This window comes from Melanotaenia boesemani, chromosome 2 (assembly GCF_017639745.1).
Source record: "Melanotaenia boesemani isolate fMelBoe1 chromosome 2, fMelBoe1.pri, whole genome shotgun sequence".
Classification (NCBI taxonomy): Eukaryota; Metazoa; Chordata; class Actinopteri; order Atheriniformes; family Melanotaeniidae; genus Melanotaenia; species Melanotaenia boesemani.
The window spans coordinates 15,973,998-15,993,383 of NC_055683.1; the positions used below are offsets into that span (position 1 = coordinate 15,973,998).

The following is a 19,386-nucleotide window of genomic DNA, read 5'->3' on the forward strand; positions in this document are numbered from 1 at the left end:
ACCAAAGACTCCATCCAGAAGTCGCTGTGCGTGTATCTGGAGATGCTTAAAAGGAAGAAGGCCTAGAGGGGGAACATTAACACACCTAGAGATACTCCCACCACACAGACTTTACGACTCTGGTTGAACGCACATGTGTCATGAAGTTGTTTTAAATCAGCTCTTGGCAGCTTCAGGTGTTCAAACAGCCGTGAACCAGGCATAAAATGAGTTATCTGCAGAGGCCTAAAGGTTCATTTCTCTAGACGTGATTTTCTGACGGTTAGCATCTTCCTGTTCAACTTCACACCATCTTTAGCAACAATAATGAAGAAGTGTAGTTAAGTTCAACCCTTCTACATGATTAGTGATTATTTAAAGTGAGTTAAATCCTTCCAGTCTTTAGTATTTATCTAATTGTCAGTTCTTGGCACAGATGGGCCTATTTTTAATCTTGTAAGTGCCTCGTTTTACTGTAAAAGGTGAACAAAAACTGGCCAAGTAATATATATAGTAACAAAAGGTGAAGCAGCTCCAATACCTAAAATTTAACCAAAAGAATTATTATCAACCACTACAAACCTAGCCCAACACATTCTCATTTTACCACTAAACTAACAAAATATAACTAAGGGAGAAACCAAAAGAGCTTTAAGACTTATCACACAAAAGAAAAACAAGACTATCCATCAATAAACCACAAAAGGAGAACACAAAAGCTCAAACAGTTTTAACACTGTGGGAGTGCTACACTAAACTAAGTTTCTCTAATTCACAAAACCATCAAACAAAGCACATGCTCATAACCAACGCGCTCAGACCAAGGGCAGACTGTCTATGCAAACAGTTGCCAAAGAATACACAGCTGCAGATGGCTCTTATTTCCTCATCAGGTAGCTGTAGGGATGATGATTGGCCTGGCAATTATCCAATCAGCTTGATGAAGGCAGAGGTGTGGTGTATGGAGCCAATCCTCAGTAGGCAGGATGTAAGGTGTGTAGAGCATGACCAATCTCAGATGGGTGACGACACAGGCATTTCCATGCAAAATGAGAGGGCAATTAGTGAAATGACAGGCAGCCGTAACACTGTAAAAAAAAAAACTGTAACAGCTAATGTAACCTGTGGTGCATCTGAGTGGTCCACAGACAGATTTATATTCTGTCCATTTTGTCAGTGTGAAATCTCTGAATAAACAGTTGGATTTACACGTGAGTGGATGCGACTTTTATTTATAGGCAAAATGTCATCAAGTGCAAATAACTTCACTTTTCATTTCTTCATCATGGAACAAAAACATTTGAGAAAAAAGACTGTTTTCACAGTTTATTTTTGGTCTTTTAATTCATTGATCCAGCCCTCTTGTGGAGTCGTGATTCAGGCAGCAGTCAGCTTCACCTCCACGGGGTAATGGTCACTAACAGCCAAAGCCTGAGAGATAAAGCAAACATTGTTTGTTTTTTACAGCTTGTTTCCGCAGACCGTCCCAGTTTCCAGCAATGAGCAGAAAAAGCCTTACATGCTGTGAAAAAATGATTTACATTTTTACAAACCCCATTTCCAGAAGGGTTTGGAAAGATCACTAAGATGCAACATTAAATCTGTCATTTTTAATGTTTCAATCCTTATTTAAGAGAAATATGTTCAAATAAAACCACTTTCAGCATTCATTGATTAACGTAATATTTAGATAATTTATATAAATCTATAATTGGGTGCCAAAAATACTCAAGAAGTAGGAATAGATGGAAAAAAAAAGGCGGAAATGTTGGTAGAATATACAATAACATTGTTTGGCTAATAATCAGCAGATTAAATTGGTGACGGGTGAGGGTGCCAGGGTTGGGCATAAAAGTATGTTACAGAACAGTCTTAGTCTTTTTAAACAAGGATAGGTCATAACTCACGACATTGTGCCAGCATATCATCTTGAAATGCAAAGTGTCAAAAACAAACAAAAAACATCTATAGCAGGGGTGTCAAAGCATGGCCAGTGGCCCAAAATCAGCCCACCAAAGTGTCCAATCTGGTCTGCTGGATGAATTTGTTGAATGGGTAAAAACATAGAAGACATTAACCTCTTCTTCACATGACCCCCTGTGCAGGTGGCAGCATGAAATACGTGCAGTTTAAGAACATGTCTGCACACACCAGAGGGGTATTGCACGAAACCAGAATAAAGAAATCCAGGATAATTAAGAAAGCCCAGCTTGACCTAGCTTGCGCGGCCTATCCTGGCTTAATTGGTTGCACGTTTGCTGAGCCAGGATGAGAAGGTGCGGCTAGGTTAAGCCAGGTGAAGATAGTTGGGATAAGTGCGTGTGCACGGCATACTGAAGCAGACCTCGCGATCGCTCACAGAATCACCGATGGGGAAATGGATAAAAGTCGCGCGTCCTACGTCACGGCCCCTGAACAACAGCTCCTGACGGAGTTCTCTGACGAAGTTAAGGATATTATAAGGAAAAAAGGCAATACCAATGCCATAAGTAAAGAACGCGAGAGAGCCTGGCAGACAATAGCCGACCGGCTCAATGCGTAAGTAGTCAAAACTGTACAATTAATAAACAGTGCTCCACTGGAACTGTCATAATTAGGCTACAATTAAAGGAGTTACTTTTCAAATCCACTAACTGTTGTATACTTTAAGAGTGACAAGCAGGTGCATGTTACTCAGGAAATGTAGAGTATAATTAGGTGCAAACAATTATCCACAATGTGTCATTTAATCTATTTTCCTCATGTAACGTTTTTTATCTATTTTATATTTCTGTCCGTCATAAAGGACAAACCTGTCTGGCCATAAAAGGACCTGGCAGCAAGAAAAAATTAAATATAAGAACATTTTGCAGGCTGGTATGTGACTCCAAAGTAGAAAACCGTGAACAAATGAGGTGAATAGATGAGGTGTCTGCTGACATGTTCAATGTCTGTATGATTGTAGCAGTTAAAAAAGGGCCTATAAACTGGCACAGGGGGCGGCCCACCAAGCCAGGATGTGACTCCAGCAGAGGAACTGGCACTCCATTTAAATAAAGGGAGGCCAGAGATGGAGGGGATCCAGGGAGGGACAATAACTGACTCTGTCCCAGCCACAGAAACTGTCCGCTTCATACAAGGTACATCACGTACTGCAATTCTACTGCACATGGAACACAATCAAATATAATATAGTGTCTGACTTTGGATAACCTTGCAGTGTCTGGGAACACAATTACACTTTTGGAGCCACCAGAAGATGATCTGGTTAGTACAGTGTCTCGAAACACAGGCTTGGTATGTTCTGTGAAATCTTAATTCAAGTCCTCTAACTGCATGTATACGGCAGGAGGAAGGCACATCTGCAGCTGCAGAATGCACGTCTGCAGATGAGGAGACTGTGTCAGTGGAGTCCAGAAGGCTTGAGGCATGTCAATTTTATGGGATTGGCCTGCTTATTTATTCCATGAAGGATATGAAGTCAGTGATGTGGTGCTAATAGAAAATGTGTAGCAGGACCCGGATGCTGCACAGTCTCCTAAGCGGCCTAGTAACATTGTGAGTATTGGCTAAAGTAAATCTACGTTATGCACAAATCCTGCTGTGCTAATTGACATTTCCTTTACAGACTTCACAAACTGTCAGAACGCTTTATTCAGGGCACCTGGAGAGAGAGAGAGAGCTGGCAGATGTTAAAAGCTGACTCAAAAAGAGAAAGCTCCAAGGAATGGAGCTGGATCTTGAGATTAAACGCCGGACACTCAGAAAACTGGACCTGGAAATCCAGTAACCGAAAATCTGTATCTCTCAATGACATAGTCATCTCCAAAGGCCAGGGAATGTGAGCTGTCCCTGAAGACTCGTTCACGTCTGAATGCTCTTCTGAGGATGCGGGCTTCCTCGTCCAGCACATCCTCTGATAAAGGGCAAGCCATTATGAAGAGGGACCAGGTGAAGGGGAGTTGGACCTGAATATTCTACATTGCCCTCGTCACGGATTTCTTTGAATACACCTTTGTAACCTCATCCGCTGTGTTTTGTAATCTCAATTAATGCAATAAAACACATATTTATAAAACCTCTGACAGCAATTTGACGAGCAGTCTTCATTAGCATAGCAATATAACACTTGGCCTGATGAAATCATGCACTTATGACCAAGTTGATATTGTGTGATGAAATCGTGATCCTGTATTTAAATAAAATGACTAAAAAAAAAAAAATTATATGCACTGCACTAGCACTACACGACAGCACCTGGGTCTAACTGGACTCAAAAGCGGTCTGACTAACACTTAGGGGCGGCAGTGGCTCAGGCGGTAGAGCAGGTCGTCCAATGATCGGAAGGTCGGCGGTTCGATTCCCGCTCCCGCAGTCATCTGTCGTTGTGTCCTTGGGCAAGACACTTAACCCTCCTTGCCTCCAGTGTTGGCATCGCTGGTGTATGAATGTGTGGATGAATGTTCGGTGATGGTCGGAGAGGCCGTAGGCGCAGACTGGCAGCCACGTTTCCGTCAGCTTGCCCCAGGGCAGCTGTGGCTACACACGTAGCTTACCATCACCAGGTATGAGTGAGGAGTGGATGAATAATGGATTCACACAATGTAAAGCGCTTTGGGTGCCTTGAAAAGCGCTATATAAATCTAATCCACTATTATTATTATTATTATTACTTAATTATGACGTCCCATCTTGTTTGAATTCATGCTTGTGTTGTTCTTACTCTCAAATGTAAGTCGCTTTGGATAAAAGCGTCTGCTAAATGACTGTAGAATAGAATAGAATAATAATACTACAACTCGAATCCATATAAAAAGGCTGTTGCGATTACGCACAGATTTCGATTAAATGTACAGTGACTGTATATGTAATATTTTAATACTGGATGATTAAAATGACGCGCCATACTTAGGAAGACCATGGACATGCTGTAAAACACATTAATTCCTCATAGAATTGACGTTGGACATGCAGGTGACTCGCTAGGATTAATCTTAGCCTGAGCAGTAAGCCTGGTCTGGAGCAGGCTAGCTGCAGCGGATAAATCACCACAGTAACTTGGCCGGGATTAGTTTGAGCTGCTTTCATGCAACTGACTTAGGGCTAAATTCAGCCAGGATAACCAACATATCCTGGCTTAATCCCTTATCTTGGTTTCGTGCAATACCCCTCAGGAAGCAGAAATCCTAATATTTAGCATACTAAAATCAAGGAGAGAAACTTACTCAGTTAAAAGACTCTACCAAGCATTGGTATCAACACAAAACACAGTTCAAAACCCAAACAGTTACATGGGAATGTCCACTTTAAAGCTTATAAAATTTCTCGAATTCAAGGAAACCACACAAACACAGTGTGGGGTAACCAAAGGATAAATTATATATACATATATATATGTATATATATATATATCTATATATATATAGATATATATATATATTGTAATGACCAAGTTTGCCTCAGTAATTAACAGAAATGAAATGATGCTGCTTTATTTTAATAGCTAATAAATATATTATTTTAGAAATATTTTATATAATAACTAAAAGTAAAAAAAAGCCAAATAAGATTTTAAAAAAAGAAAATTATTATTTTACATATTTGTATAAGTAAAATATTTAAAGTATCTAATATATAATAATTCATGCAATAGAGCTTTAAAATTATTTACCTCCTGAGGGTAATTAAAATGTATTTTTCATACATTCTTTGTATTTTTTATCTAAAACGGCTCCAACAAAACTGCAAATTACAGTTGTAATGTTTTAGTTGCAGCTTAGAAAACTTTCCAACTTTTCTGGAAATGAGGTTTTAATAATTTTACCCTCATTAACACCTTCAAATCAACACAACAGACATAAAGTGTTTCAGTGCTTGCTGCAGTGGTGAAGCTGTGAAACTGAGCAGGTTTTACCAGACTGTGGCTGAGCTTCAGATCCACCATGAAGTCGTAAACCTCTGCACTGCCTTGCACCACGCTCTTCATCATGTCGTCCGTGACCACAATCCTGCAAAAAGAGTAGGATGGGTATGAGGGACGAGAAATGACAAAACAAGAAATAAATATAAAAATAAATATATACACATATAAATAAATAAATGCACAAATAAATGTATAAATGCATATATAAATAAATATAAAAATAAATAAATATACATATAAATAAATAAATGCACAAATAAATGTGTAAATGCATATATAAATAAATATAAATATAAATAAATACATAAATACATAAATATTTTATTCCTTTTGTGTATTTATACATTTATGTATTTATTCATTTATTTATTTCTACATTTTTTTATTTCTACATTTATCTATTTCTACATTCATTTATTTCTACTTTCATTTATTTATTGCTACATTTATTTATGTATTTCTGCATTTCTACATTTATTTATTTCTTCATTTCTGTCTCCGTATGTTAATAAGGTGGGCGGTTCTAACATTTCTCTGCAGCGCGATTGGTTGGAGTGGTGCGTATGCTCCCATCTGCTGCTACTGCCTAGATTCGAGTGTACGAGTTGTTGTTTTGGTTGGTCAATTTGCTAGGCCTACGAATGGAAAGTTCTTTTGCAGCCGTCGCCAATGACTTAAGGTCATTGGCGAATGATATCGAACAAAATGAAGCAAACGACTACCTCCAGTTTCGTTTGGCACGGATCATGGAGGATTTAGTTCAGCTCCAAGCTGAGATGGATGTGGAGGTTGACTCGGCTGCATTGGACAGTCTGGAGGAAGTTGCCCGCCATCCGCTCAGAGTCAGAGGGAACAAGGACTGGACGACCATCCTTTATTTTACCTCCAGAAGTCATCGAAGCGCACCTCCATTTGGGCCACACCGCTGCAGACATCGCATATTTGTTCAGGGTGTCTGAGCGAACAATCAGACGGAGGATGGCACAGTACGGGATAAGGTAGGCTAATTTTCAATAAACATGGTCCAGTTAGCCCAAAAGTCCCTGAGCGATAAAACCAGAAAATGCATTAATAAATGTATTATTGCCGTGCCAGCAGCCGACCATTAGGAAGAAATACCTGATATTGTTTCATGTTGTAATATATAACATCTGTTATCGACTGTCTGTACTAAAATCCATAGGTCAGGATAAGTCTTTGCTGAGATGATATTCACGTGTATATAAACCGACCATCCTTTGGAGTCCAGGGGGCATTTTGGGGGGTTTTTCTCGCCTGGTACATCTTGTGTATTATTGCTGATAAAACAGCCATCTTATGATGCACAATCAAGTATTATACATTTTCTTTTCAGGTCAATCTGGGCTTTCATAATATTCATAATGCACTGGTGTCACGTGAATGACATAAAAGTTATAGAATCATAAACAGAGGAAAAAACTAAACAGAAAATTAATTTCACAAACATCTACTGAAAAGGCCCAGTGAACTGCAATAAACAACTGTCTAGACACTATAGAAATGTTATTTAGGGTCTTGGGGATACTGGGTTTAAAAAATTGGACCTGTAACTTTAAAACAAATGTCAAAATTGTCCCATAAGTGCAAAAAACTCCCATTTGCTCACTGTTTCTGATGCCATTCTTGGAAGCAGTTTCTGTCTGCAATGAGCTACATCACATATTCTACCCTTTGCAGTGTATTTTTCTTATATAAAATTTAAAGAAAATTGCACAAAAACAAGTCACAAGGCTAATAGTAGCATATATTACAGTACTGTGTGAAATTCCATACTATTCCATTGAGATATTAGTCTTTAGACATCAATTATTGCTTTCATATGTAGCACACTCCGGCATCGTCAAAATAAAGATTGGAACTTTTGTTTAATTGTGACTGTATTAAACATGTTGTGAGGATTTTCTTTCCTTAAAGACCAACAGTCTCTCACACCCAGAGTGGGGGTCTGACTCAAAGACATTTTTTTTCAAGTGAAGTAATTTTTTGTTTGATGGAGTAAAACAAAGTACAGAGGTGATTACAACGGTCCCTCGTTGCGATCACTGTTTTGTTTCTGCTCTGGTTATATTTGTTTTGTGTGTGTTTTTGTTGACCAGAGTCCATGATCTGTTAACACCGCTGGATGACAAAGATCTTGATGAAAAAGTGACCCAGATTCTTCAACACCAGCCCAACTGTGGCTACAAAATGATGCTTGGTCACCTGAATGCTCAGGGCATCCACATACAGAGTAAGTGAGCCATTCATTGTATTGGGGTAATTTACCAAAAAGTTAAGAATTAAGCTAATTTAGAATTTATCGTGATATTGGGGAAGAATCAACTAGTTTCTTTCAGTACATGTAATTTTGTGCCATTTTTGTCTGTTGTAGGACAACATGTGCAGGATTCCATGCGGCGTGTGGATCCTCATGGAGTTTTATTGCGAACCCTTCAGTTGAACCCACAGAGACGGAGGAGGTACTCTGTGCCAGCACCCAACAGTTTGTGGCACATCGATGGCAATCACAAACTAATAAGGTATCTGAATAGCATTAATGATCTTAACTATTTGCACAAAAATCATAGATATAGATATTTCTATAAATATATTTCAGATGGCGTATTGTTGTGCATGGTGGTATTGATGGCTTTAGTCGCCTCATCGTGTACCTGGATGCAACCACCAACAACCGTGCAACGACAGTCCTGAGCAGCTTTCTCAAAGCTGTTGATGTCTATGGTGTACCATCCCGTTTGAGGTCAGACAAAGGAGGGGAAAATGTGGATGTTGCACGCTTCATGGTGGCCAACAGAGGACTTAATAGGAATTCACATATTTCTGGCAGAAGTGTCCATAATCAAAGGTAAGAATCTTTTTATCAAACATCTATCTAAATAAGTATCACACTGAGAGTGTGTGTGGTGTATAGATAGATCTATATCTCATTTAACTGATGGTCCATATTTGAAGGTAGCTACCTCCTGTTTTCTTTTATGGGTAGTTTACATACACTGTTTTATGCCACATACTTACCGACAAAAAAAGTTCACCAAATTACACAAAAACATTCATTTTTTCTTTTTCCAATCAGAATAGAGCGGCTCTGGAGAGATGTCTATGTGGGAGTACTTGATCTCTTCTACACAATCTTCAACAACCTTGAGACTGAAGGTTTTCTAAACCCAGACAATGAAGTTCATCTCTATGCTCTACACCTGTGCTTTGTCCCTCACATCCAGAAGCACCTTGATGTTTTCAAGTATGGCTGGAACTGCCATCGACTGAGCACTGAGGGAAATCTGTCACCACTTCAACTGTGGACTCACCATGAGCGTGATGCACAGCAAGAACCTGTCCAGGTTTGTATTTTTTCTGTTTTGTTTTTGACTGGAGCTGTTTTTACAGTTGATCCATGTGACTCCAGTGACTTCATAATGGATTTTGTCTGAGCAGACCCCCTGACCTCATTACCATATTCTATAGGTTGACGTAGAGTATGGTGTCGACTGGACTGGACCACCTGGTTATCGGCAGCAGGATGTTGTGGTCCCTGAGGTTCAGCTGCAGCGCCCACTGACCGAACAGGAAGTGGAAAGCCTCCCAAAACCTGATGGTCCTCTGTCTGATGTCTTGGATTCTTACATAGAGACAGTAAATCTTTTATCTGAGATGCTCCAGTGAAATACGGTTTCAAGTACAGAAAGATTTAATCATACATTATACTATATTTGAAGTTGCTCGTTTACTTGTTGACCTAGCAATGAAAAGTCTTTGAGAATGAAAAATGCAGAACTTTTTTTTTTTTTTTTACTTCAATAACTTTTAGTTATGTCATAGAGCCTTGTACAAAATCTTTCCTATTGTTTTTAAGAGTTGTTTTGACACATTATGTTTATATTAATAGAGGCAGACATTTTGTGAATCCTAAAACAATTTGTTATGGTGCCCTTGGTAAGTCAAAAGAATAAAAATTCTTTACACACCATAATTGGTCTCCCTTTTAACATCAAACTCTTGTCATGGTAGACATTTTGACCACACAGTCAAAGCAAAACTGTTTGACTGATAAAACTGTTCCACTAAATAAACACCAACTGAACAGTGGGACTGAACCTAAGAGAGAAACATGCTTCACATAAATTGAAAGTGAGCCTTAACACATCCCAAGTTGGCAAATTAAAATACTAGGTGGTGATTTGTTTTCTTTTAAATGAGGCTTAGATCATTCCAAAACCAGTATCAACAGTTGAAATGGCAGCAGTGATATCTGTTTTGAAGATACTGTATTCAGTGTAATGTCTTGGTAGTTTTAGCGTGTGGAAGCAGGTGGAAGACTTGGGGTAGCTACTCTCAATCACTTCAACATCGAAGTATCTGGGAAGTACATTCCAGCCCACCCAGAACTGCACAAGTTTCTCCAGCAGCTTGGAAGAGGCTACAAAAGGAGAAAAGAAAATGCATCTGTTAGTTTTTTTTTTTTTTTTTTTCATTTCAGCACAATAATATGTGCTTTTGGTTGTTGCTGCATGTGAGAACCCACTCTTTATAAGTTTTCCTTTTTTTAAATAGAGGAATAACACACTTGTGTTGCATAGAGTAAATTGCTTTGTCACCATCACAATTAACCTGAGGGACTTTTATACATTTACTAACCATTCTCAATAAATGTTCTGAGAAATCCGGAGACCCTACAAGTATCCTCCAAGGAGACTTCCATGTCTTCCTCATCATCGTGTGTGGGCCAGTTGATCTTGTCCAAGATTATCTGACAAAATATTTTAGAAGTTAACGTCTGCTTTTTAAAACCATCCAGACTAAAATAAGTGAACAAACACAATAATCCCAAGAATGACTGGAAAATTATTAAATACAAATTGATACATCTATATGAAGTAAGACTATTGATCCCTAAGGGGAAATTCATAGTGTAAGTAACGGTCCACTTAAAAGTTGTAGTGAGATTAGGGTATGGTCATGTTTTAAAGAGTTTAGAGAAACATACCAGTAGTTCTAGGGCTGGTCTGTTTATGTTTATTAAAATAAACATACAATAGCTATGTTTCCACGGGCACATGTAATTGGAAAGGAGGCCCTATGAAATCAAAAATACTTAATGTAAACATGTCAATTGGAAGAGTCTGATCTGATACGGCTCGATCGGAAAGAAATGTCATTCCGAAAGAGAGAGGTGGGTTTTGTCCAATCATCATTCCAATTGACATCCATGTACACATCCTTTTGGATCATAGAGGTAAAATAATGCCCACTGAGCATGTGTGCAACATCAGCATGACGTGTTTCCACCTTGACAGATGCTTAGCGTCTGCTCTGGACAAGTGGAAAACAGGACACCCTAACTGTAGTGAGCGAGTGATAATGTGCAAGTCTGCTCTTCTCTCCTGTAGCGAAGGAGCATTAACATTAAATACTGCTCAGCCTGTAATTTAGTTAACCCCACCAATAAAAACAAAATATAGCTACAGGTAAACATGCCATGAAGGTCCATGATGGGAAAAAATGTAAGTATAGGAAAATACAATGCAAGGGACAGGACGTGCGGACAGCATGGCTTTGCTTACAGTTCCTCTTTCGGGAAATTCAACAACTCTGCACCTGTTCAAATTATTTAGTCAGACTGAATGATTGGTGCACATGTGCTCACGCCATAATCAGATCATTTCATTTAGTGTCCATGTAAACAGAGATTTGCAATTTCCGATAAACCAAGGTTTGAATCTGATAGGGGAAATTTGATGCATGTAAACTTAGCTACTGACACTGCAAGGGTTTGTTAGGACAGTCTCAGTACCTGTGCTGTGAACTGTATATCAGATATTCTTGGAAATAGAAGAGGAACTGTGTCTGTTCTCTCTTTCAGAAAAGGCCAGATCTGTGTGTCCTTTAAACCCCGTCGTAACTGGTGGACTTGTCTGCAGGTTCTTCCAAGAACCTGAAAAATATTTGAATGATACAATTGCAAAAAAGGCCAAAACATGACAGCTATTTAGTTAATCAAAATGCCAACTTTGATCAGTCAATGGGATGTGTATGAGCTGTTAAGTATAGAATACTCACAGCATGGAAGAGCAGTTTGTCAAACAGCCATCTCCTGTTCTCAGAGGTGACCCGAGGAAAATCCCAGGACATCGCCAGCGCATTGATGGTGTCTTTTTCCTCAGAAGATAATTCTGCCTCACCATCCAGCTAATAATGAAATTTTAAATTTATAATTATTCATGAAGACTACATAGTTATTTCCTCAATCTAACACATTTTAGTTGATTAATGTTACTGTAAATAAGTGTTTAATAGAATAAAAGCTTATTTTGTTTATTGATACACTGGTACTCCAGCAAGTAAAAATCACAACTACTTGATGTGATGTGGAATATCTTAAAGTTGATCTGAAAGATAAATATGATTCCAAACATAAATGTGATCATTCATCCATCCATTTTTTGGACCGCTTATCCAATTTAGGGTTGCGGGAGTTGCTGGAGCCTATCTCAGTTATTATCAGGCGAGAGGCACGGTACACCCTGGACAGGTCGCCAGTCTGTCGCAGGGCCACACAGAGAGACAGACAACCATTCACACACACTCCTATGGAGAATTCAGAGTAACCAGTTAACCTAACATCATGCCTTTGGATGGTGGGAGGAAGCTGGAGAACCTGGAGAGAATCCACATGTACATGGGGAGAACATGAAAACTCCACACAGGAAGGCCAGTGTTGGAAAGGTTTCAACTCCTCCCAAGCCTGGGCTTCAACCGGCTACCCTCTTACTATGAGGTTGCGGTGCCAACCACCACACCATCATGCAGGCAAAAAAAAAAGAAGGTGATCATACCAACTTAATTGTCTCACGGATTTCAAGGTCTGCACAGTCCTTCAGATCAATTATGGCTTCTTCTGGGGATCCACCAAAGAGAACATGCAGTATTGCTGGGCTAAGTCCGCCTAGGCATGGCCCACCGTGTAGGAACGAGTGACCAATCATTCGGCCAGCAACAAGAAAGAAGTCGCTTTCCAGAAGAAAATGGGAAGTGGAGGGAATCAAATGATCTTTTTCACCCTCAAATAGAAGTGTTCCCCCTGGTGCTTAAAATGAAAGAAAAGACTAATTACATAGAGGGTTATGCAAAGGACAGATATTCTCCTGCCATACAAACTTTTTAAAGTAAAAGAGGCAACAGGCTTTAAAAACAGCAATATTCACTTTTAAGTCTCAGGAATGAAGCAGGATTAATATACAGGTCTGGGAAAAGATTTGCTTTCAGTCTGAAAATGGCCAAGTACTGTCAAATCCACAGTTATTTAAAAGAAATCTATTTTTAAAATATGTGTAAAATTTAATAACATTAAATACAATTTTACTTACCAAATTGAATATCAAAACCATACTGCAGTTTGGACATGATCGTTGAGAAGAAGTGGCGAGTCACACCATCACCAATTGCAGGATCTCCTAAGCAAGAAACACACACTGCATACATCAGTAAACAGCAAATGTGGTCGTGAACGTGTCTGTGTCCTTACATGATGATCTATAATGTATAGTAAAGTAAAAACACCTCTACCTTTCAATAACTTAGAAACATTCAAAATAGATGGGTTGTTCTCAACAAGACCTGCTTGTTATTGTTTCAGTGAACTGCACATCCGAAAATACTTTTCCATTTTAAACATTTATTTAAAAAATGTTGAGAATCATTGAAAAATTATGCTTTTTTTTCATCTTAAAGGAATAGTTCAACATTTTGCCACAATCCCAATAATACTCCAACTTGAAAGTATTTACAGACCAGCTAACATCTCTGCAGCACAGATCTCGAACAACAGACACTTATAATTAAAAGTTGTGTATCTGCTCATATGATCATAGGAAAATGACCGTAAAATGTTGAACTATCACATTTTTTTTATGGATCACATTTACCCTTAAGCGTGCATGTCAAAGGAGAAGTCCAATTGACATGAGCCATCTTGTAAAAAGAAAGGATTGCCCTTTCCCTGTCCTCTGCACTGTTTCCAAGATCCATGACGATACTTAAAGGCTTTTCAGTTTCATGTTGAACCAACAGCCCTTCTTTGAATCTCTTTGATGCCTCTGAAGGATCTGGTTCGATTTTCCAACCTATAAACAGTTCAAAATATTAAAAAATACTTATTACTTACATGTACTGTAGGGAGCAACAACTTGCTGAAATAAAGCATGTAATGTGTAATTTTAATGGAACAGACCAGCAAAGCCTCTTTCTTCAATGGAAACTAGATCAACAATCTCCGGAGTAGCAACATGTCCATGAGGGGTTTCTAGAGCTATTGGGCCTTGCTGTCTGACTTCCTCTGGATGGGAATCTTCTTCGTTTATATCCATTGATACCTAGAAACTGCTCTGCAACGGTCTTTGTATAAATAAAGGTGATTTTGTTAGTGCATTTGACATAATAAAACTTATAACTGACAACTACGTAGTGTATCAAAAGTGTAAACGAAGGGCAATATTGAAATAAAACATTTCACTTGCAAGTTCATTTCTAACATTCATCCAGGATATGCAAACCTTCACACTTGGACTTGTGGTCACAAGAGAACATGTGGATTCATATTTATAACAAGAACAGTTTCTTCCTCTCAGCCATTACTTATGTACACCAGCTAAATGACAGATTCAGACTCAACACAAACTCTTTACACACCACATTTGCAGACTTATGTTCTTGCACATTGTACAATTGTAAATATATTTGTAGTTGTTTTTAACCTCTCGTCTTGATTCTGCATGCGCTTAATTCTTATTCATTTATTCTTTTGTATTATTGCTTCTATTGACCTGTGTTGTTTGCACCTCTAAAACAAAAGAAATTCCAATCTGTGAACATGTTCACAGAAATGGCAATAAAGTAATTAAGATTCTGAAAGTTTGTTGCCGTAGTCGCAATGGTTTTAATATTATGGAATGTTATTACTGTTGCTGTGAAAGATAATTTGTGTTTTTATGATCTCAGTTTCCAGCTCAGGGACTACAGAGAAGAGATTATCCCTAGCTATGTCTGGAACAGCTGAGACCTGTGCATTGTCCCTATCTAAATATGTAAAATTTCACATTTCGTTTATTTAACACACTGTCAAGATTCTCTAAAACTGTTGGCTGATGGTGGAATCACTGCCTCACGTTCTTTGTTGTGCTATACCTTGTGCATTCATCGCTGTGATTTTTTATAGTAGTGAAAGGAAACTCCTCCCCACAGTGCACACATTTCTCCGGTGGCCCAAGTAGTTCACTGTTGCTCTCTGTTTGAGGTAACTGTATAAGACATCGGTTTCATATTATACACAAATATATTGTTGTAGTCTGCATTTGTAAGAAGAGAAAAGCAGTTTAAAGATGAAGAACTTACAGGATCAGGATTAAGGTTCCTCTGCAGTGGTCTGATGAAAATGGTAGCGTGCCCAATCTGAGTTTGGGGATTTTTTAAATACTGAACAGTGTAGCCACTGTTTGGACATGCGATCAACATCAGCTGCCGACTCCGAGTACTACCAGATATTTTAAGGAGCTCAAATCCACCACCCTCTCTGAGTTTTGGGAATGAGGATAATATGAAGTCTTTAAACTCTTCTGGACTTGTATGACTTCCTGAGAAGTGAGAACAGAAAAATATAAATGACAATCACCAACAGAATATATTTTAAAGCATAAGTTTGGTATTTTGCAACCTGGACCTATTTTCTAGCATGAAATACGATCATTTACTCAACCAGACAGTTTTGGTGTAACTTGAACTCCTTCGGGAGATATTTAGATCCACTGGCGATCAGCGTACATCCAATATAATGGGAGTGAACGGGCCAGCTCGCGCAGCCTCTAAATACGGCAATTTCTACCACAAAACTCCTTCATTCCAAAGCAACTCCAAGCTCCTTGGGGCTCACAGAGGGATTGGACCAGTGATTCATAACAACATATTGGTGAAATGAAGGAGTTTTGTGGCAGAAATTGCCGTATTTAGAGCATGTGCAAGCTGGCCCCGTTCACTCTCATTATATTGGCTGTACGCTAATCGCCAGTGGATCTAAAAAAGAAAAGGTTGCAAAATACTGAACTTATCCTTTAATTCAGGGTAAGAGGTCCTGGAAAAAGTTAAAGCAAGTTATATTTTGAAGATACATAATTTGAAAATCTTAGTCCCTGCCTCCAGGACACATAAATAAGGACCAAAGATAGAGCCGCTTTTTAAACTTTGATGTGAAAAATATTTGAAAACAATACAGTAAAAACTGCTCCAGCAAAGGATCTTCTATCTGTGTTGTTGGTTTTTAAGATCCATTTTTTTGAGTCATGAATCTACATCACCATAACACATCCACTAAAACCACATCTTTACATACCTCGAAAGGTGATACGCTTTTCTCCCAACCCTGCTGCTTCAAGCATTTGCTTCGCAGACCGATTTGGGACTAACTCTGTGTGTTTGTCCTCCAGACAGCAAAACATGTGAGTGTATGAGTGCAGCTGTGGAGGCAGAATGATAGATCTCCTCCTCGATGGCCCTCTACCACGAGCATAGGGGGCAAAGAGTCTTCCAACCTCAGCTAGGATCAAGAGACAAAACCAAAAAAAAAAAAAATCAACATGAGGAACTTTATCCTGTGGAAGTTGTAACATGTTCATTGCACAAACATACTGTACCATCCACTGGGTGTCTTGGTGTCTGTGGTGGGGGTGGGTTTGGAGGTGAAATGACTGAGTTCACACTTGGTACTGCAAAAAAAAAAAAAAAAAAAAAGGAACAAAAAAATATAGTAAATGCCACATGATTGATAAATTCAAATAAAGTTGATCTAGTAGGCTGAAGCTTTATTATACAGCATTGCCACACAGCCACCATCTTGCATTAGTCAGTTAGCTCCCTCAGAACATTATGTCTACGGCCATGTACAACTTCTAATTTTTTTAAACAAGTTGGTTTGTCAGAAATGCTGTTGTAATACTATATTCCTTTAATTACTAATGCATATATTCGTGAACTCTCATATATTAATGACAGTTTATTAACAAGACAACATTATGTTCGTGATTCCAAAAACTGTGCACTCTAGGACGAATGTCAGAGTAGTGATAGCCTGATAATTTAGCAATATGAAATGCTCCTTTTTAGTGACAATAGCAATTACTATTATTACTTCTCCCACCAAATGCGTAACCGTGGTAATCATCAAGGACATACTTGCCATGTTCACCATTTGATGCTCAATTTATCTCGTAATTTTCTTAATACCTCTGGTATCATTAGGCTAATGCTCAATTGACTTTAACTTCTGTTGTACTGTAGGCATAACAGTATTTTTTCATAGTAAAGTGTAAACAGCTAATGACAAAAATAAATGTGGTCACTATTCATTTCAGCAATCAAGCACGCAAAGTGAGCAGTGGAGTTGAAAAGGCACTTGCTCATCTCAAGCTGCTTGTGTTCTGGCTTGTGTTGTCCTCTGTTGTCTGCCTTGGTTATATCATTAGCAGCCAATAAAAAAAAAATAAGCGGATCACCATGACTGAATCAAGGTAGGGAAAACACTAGAAGAAAAGTGATGAAAATAAAATGTGTTCGACTTACAGACAAGTAGCCTAATGTGAAATAAAAAGAACATATTTAAATAAACTTAAATTAGGCCAAACAAATAGATGTGCTTCATATAACTTTTTGTGCATTTAGTTTGGTAGTAAGGTACAGTAAGAATGTTGACAGCATCTCAGTGCCAACAAAGATAGATGATCAGAAGTTTATTTAGATTTCTTGTAGGTAACACTTGTCTCACAATGTAAGGGAGACTGAACTTTTGTTGAGATGGTAGAATGGCTCATGGTGGGTGCCAGAAAATGTATTTTCAAATCCAAAACTACACAGGTATGCTGAAGATAATTCATCAGCTTTTACGTGTAACAAAGTTGTATGCTATTCTAATGTAGTACTGTTGTTGTTCTATTATACCTCTATTTTTTATGTAGCCTAATTAAATAGCGTGGATTTAGTTTTAACATTCGGGCAAGTGTAAGAACAAAGGCTACGGTAGCCTACCCTACAGATCAGGTGATGTTAAAAATACAAAAAAAATAATCTCACGGGATCACTGCAGCAGACAGAGATGCAAACATGACATGGCATTGAAATTTTATCCGGTAACGGAGCAGCGGAGGCTCCATCACTCCGTTCAGCTTTTCTACGATGATGATGATACTCACATATTCTGTATGTGAGTCAGTGTTTCAGATCGGAGCAGAATCTAGCTCAACTGCCCGTTTTCACCGAGCAGTCATTTTTCTGTCTAGGAGCCTATACTTGCTTGGAACAAAATTCGGATCTACAAGACTATGCAACTAATGTTGAAGATTCTGTTTCTGCACGACATACTTATTGCTTAATTTTTAAACATGTGAACTGTTTTGCTGTAAATTGTGAACTTTGGTTGTGCGGCCGCAATGCTAAAGAGAGCAAAAGGAGGAACATTTGTCTAATATTTTTATTGTTGCCCTGGTTTTGTGGACAATATAGGAGGACATTTTTTTTAACATGACAGGTTGTTAACTTACCGTTTTCTAGTTGGTCAGCCACATTCCTCAAGACCTCTGCTAATGGTGTTCCGCTCGAAGCCATTCTTCTGTCATTCCTCTGCTAAGTTTCGCGGTTAAATCTGGCAGCAACCAGCGAAAAATAGGCTTCACTGCCACACCGTGGATGAAAGCGTGAACAGGCGAATGCATTCATGTGAATCCGTGTATGAATCGTTTGCTTCTGTCTGATTGTCACAGTTAACCAATCGCGCTGCAGAGAAATGTTAGAACCGCCCACCTTATTAACATACGGAGACAGAAATGAATAAATAAATAAATGTAGAAATGCAGAAATACATAAATAAATGTAGCAATAAATAAATGAAAGTAGAAATAAATGAATGTAGAAATAGATAAATGTAGAAATAAAAAAATGTAGAAATAAATAAATGAATAAATACATAAATGTATAAATACACAAAAGGAATAAAAATATTTATGTATTTATGTATTTATTTATATTTATATTTATTTATATATGCATTTACACATTTATTTGTGCATTTATTTATTTATATGTATATTTATTTATTTTTATATTTATTTATATATGCATTTATACATTTATTTGTGCATTTATTTATTTATATGTGTATATATTTATTTTTATATTTATTTCTTGTTTTGTCATTTCTCGTCCCTCATAGATGGGTAGAACGATCCATGAGTTGTTTCCAGCAAACTGTGTGTGTGTGTGTGTGTTTACCTGTCATAGGGACAGTTAGTGTGGGTCACAGTGGTGTCGACACTATCTGGGATCAACCAGTGGAAACTCTTGTCAGTGAAGAGGCGGATCTGTTCCCATTCGGAGCCCAAAACAAAATTACAGCCTGCGTTGAAGTCTCCCAGCAGCACGATGTCCTACAGAGAGAGAGAGAGAAAGTC

At 38.3% G+C, this 19,386-nt stretch overlaps 3 protein-coding genes and 1 long non-coding RNA gene across 5 annotated transcripts in view; 2 read left to right on the plus strand and 2 right to left on the minus strand.

Moving 5' to 3' along the window:
• Positions 1 to 1,306: 1,306 nt before the first annotated feature.
• The window catches only part of dnase1 (deoxyribonuclease I), a 40,574-nt gene continuing 22,494 nt past the window's right edge, over positions 1,307 to 19,386 (minus strand). For both annotated transcript variants that reach the window (XM_041998817.1, XM_041998808.1), the window contains 3 exons: positions 19,208 to 19,362; positions 5,873 to 5,966; positions 1,307 to 1,410 (listed from right to left, as the gene is read on the minus strand). In XM_041998817.1, the coding sequence (XP_041854751.1) occupies positions 1,357 to 1,410; positions 5,873 to 5,966; positions 19,208 to 19,362 (303 nt within the window). In that variant the 3' untranslated portion in view covers positions 1,307 to 1,356. The remainder of the gene's footprint in view (positions 1,411 to 5,872; positions 5,967 to 19,207; positions 19,363 to 19,386) is intronic.
• LOC121648608 lies at positions 5,902 to 19,232 on the plus strand. The gene is made up of 3 exons (XR_006012006.1): positions 5,902 to 5,986; positions 11,073 to 11,076; positions 19,157 to 19,232. It is a non-coding gene; the product is annotated as an uncharacterized LOC121648608 (long non-coding RNA).
• LOC121648586 lies at positions 6,737 to 9,662 on the plus strand. Its single transcript, XM_041998795.1, has 6 exons — positions 6,737 to 6,879; positions 7,999 to 8,132; positions 8,274 to 8,421; positions 8,499 to 8,747; positions 8,976 to 9,243; positions 9,368 to 9,662. Exons 1-6 carry the CDS (start codon positions 6,860 to 6,862, stop codon positions 9,563 to 9,565), a joined length of 1,017 nt encoding a protein of 338 aa, XP_041854729.1. The 5' UTR covers positions 6,737 to 6,859; the 3' UTR covers positions 9,566 to 9,662.
• LOC121648581 (G2/M phase-specific E3 ubiquitin-protein ligase-like) lies at positions 9,756 to 13,967 on the minus strand. The gene is made up of 7 exons (XM_041998785.1): positions 13,825 to 13,967; positions 13,267 to 13,353; positions 12,736 to 12,986; positions 11,960 to 12,088; positions 11,694 to 11,834; positions 10,538 to 10,649; positions 9,756 to 10,319 (listed from the first exon to the last, which is right to left on the minus strand). The coding sequence occupies exons 1-7, from the start codon at positions 13,925 to 13,927 to the stop codon at positions 10,102 to 10,104; spliced, it is 1,041 nt and encodes a 346-aa protein (XP_041854719.1). The 5' UTR covers positions 13,928 to 13,967; the 3' UTR covers positions 9,756 to 10,101.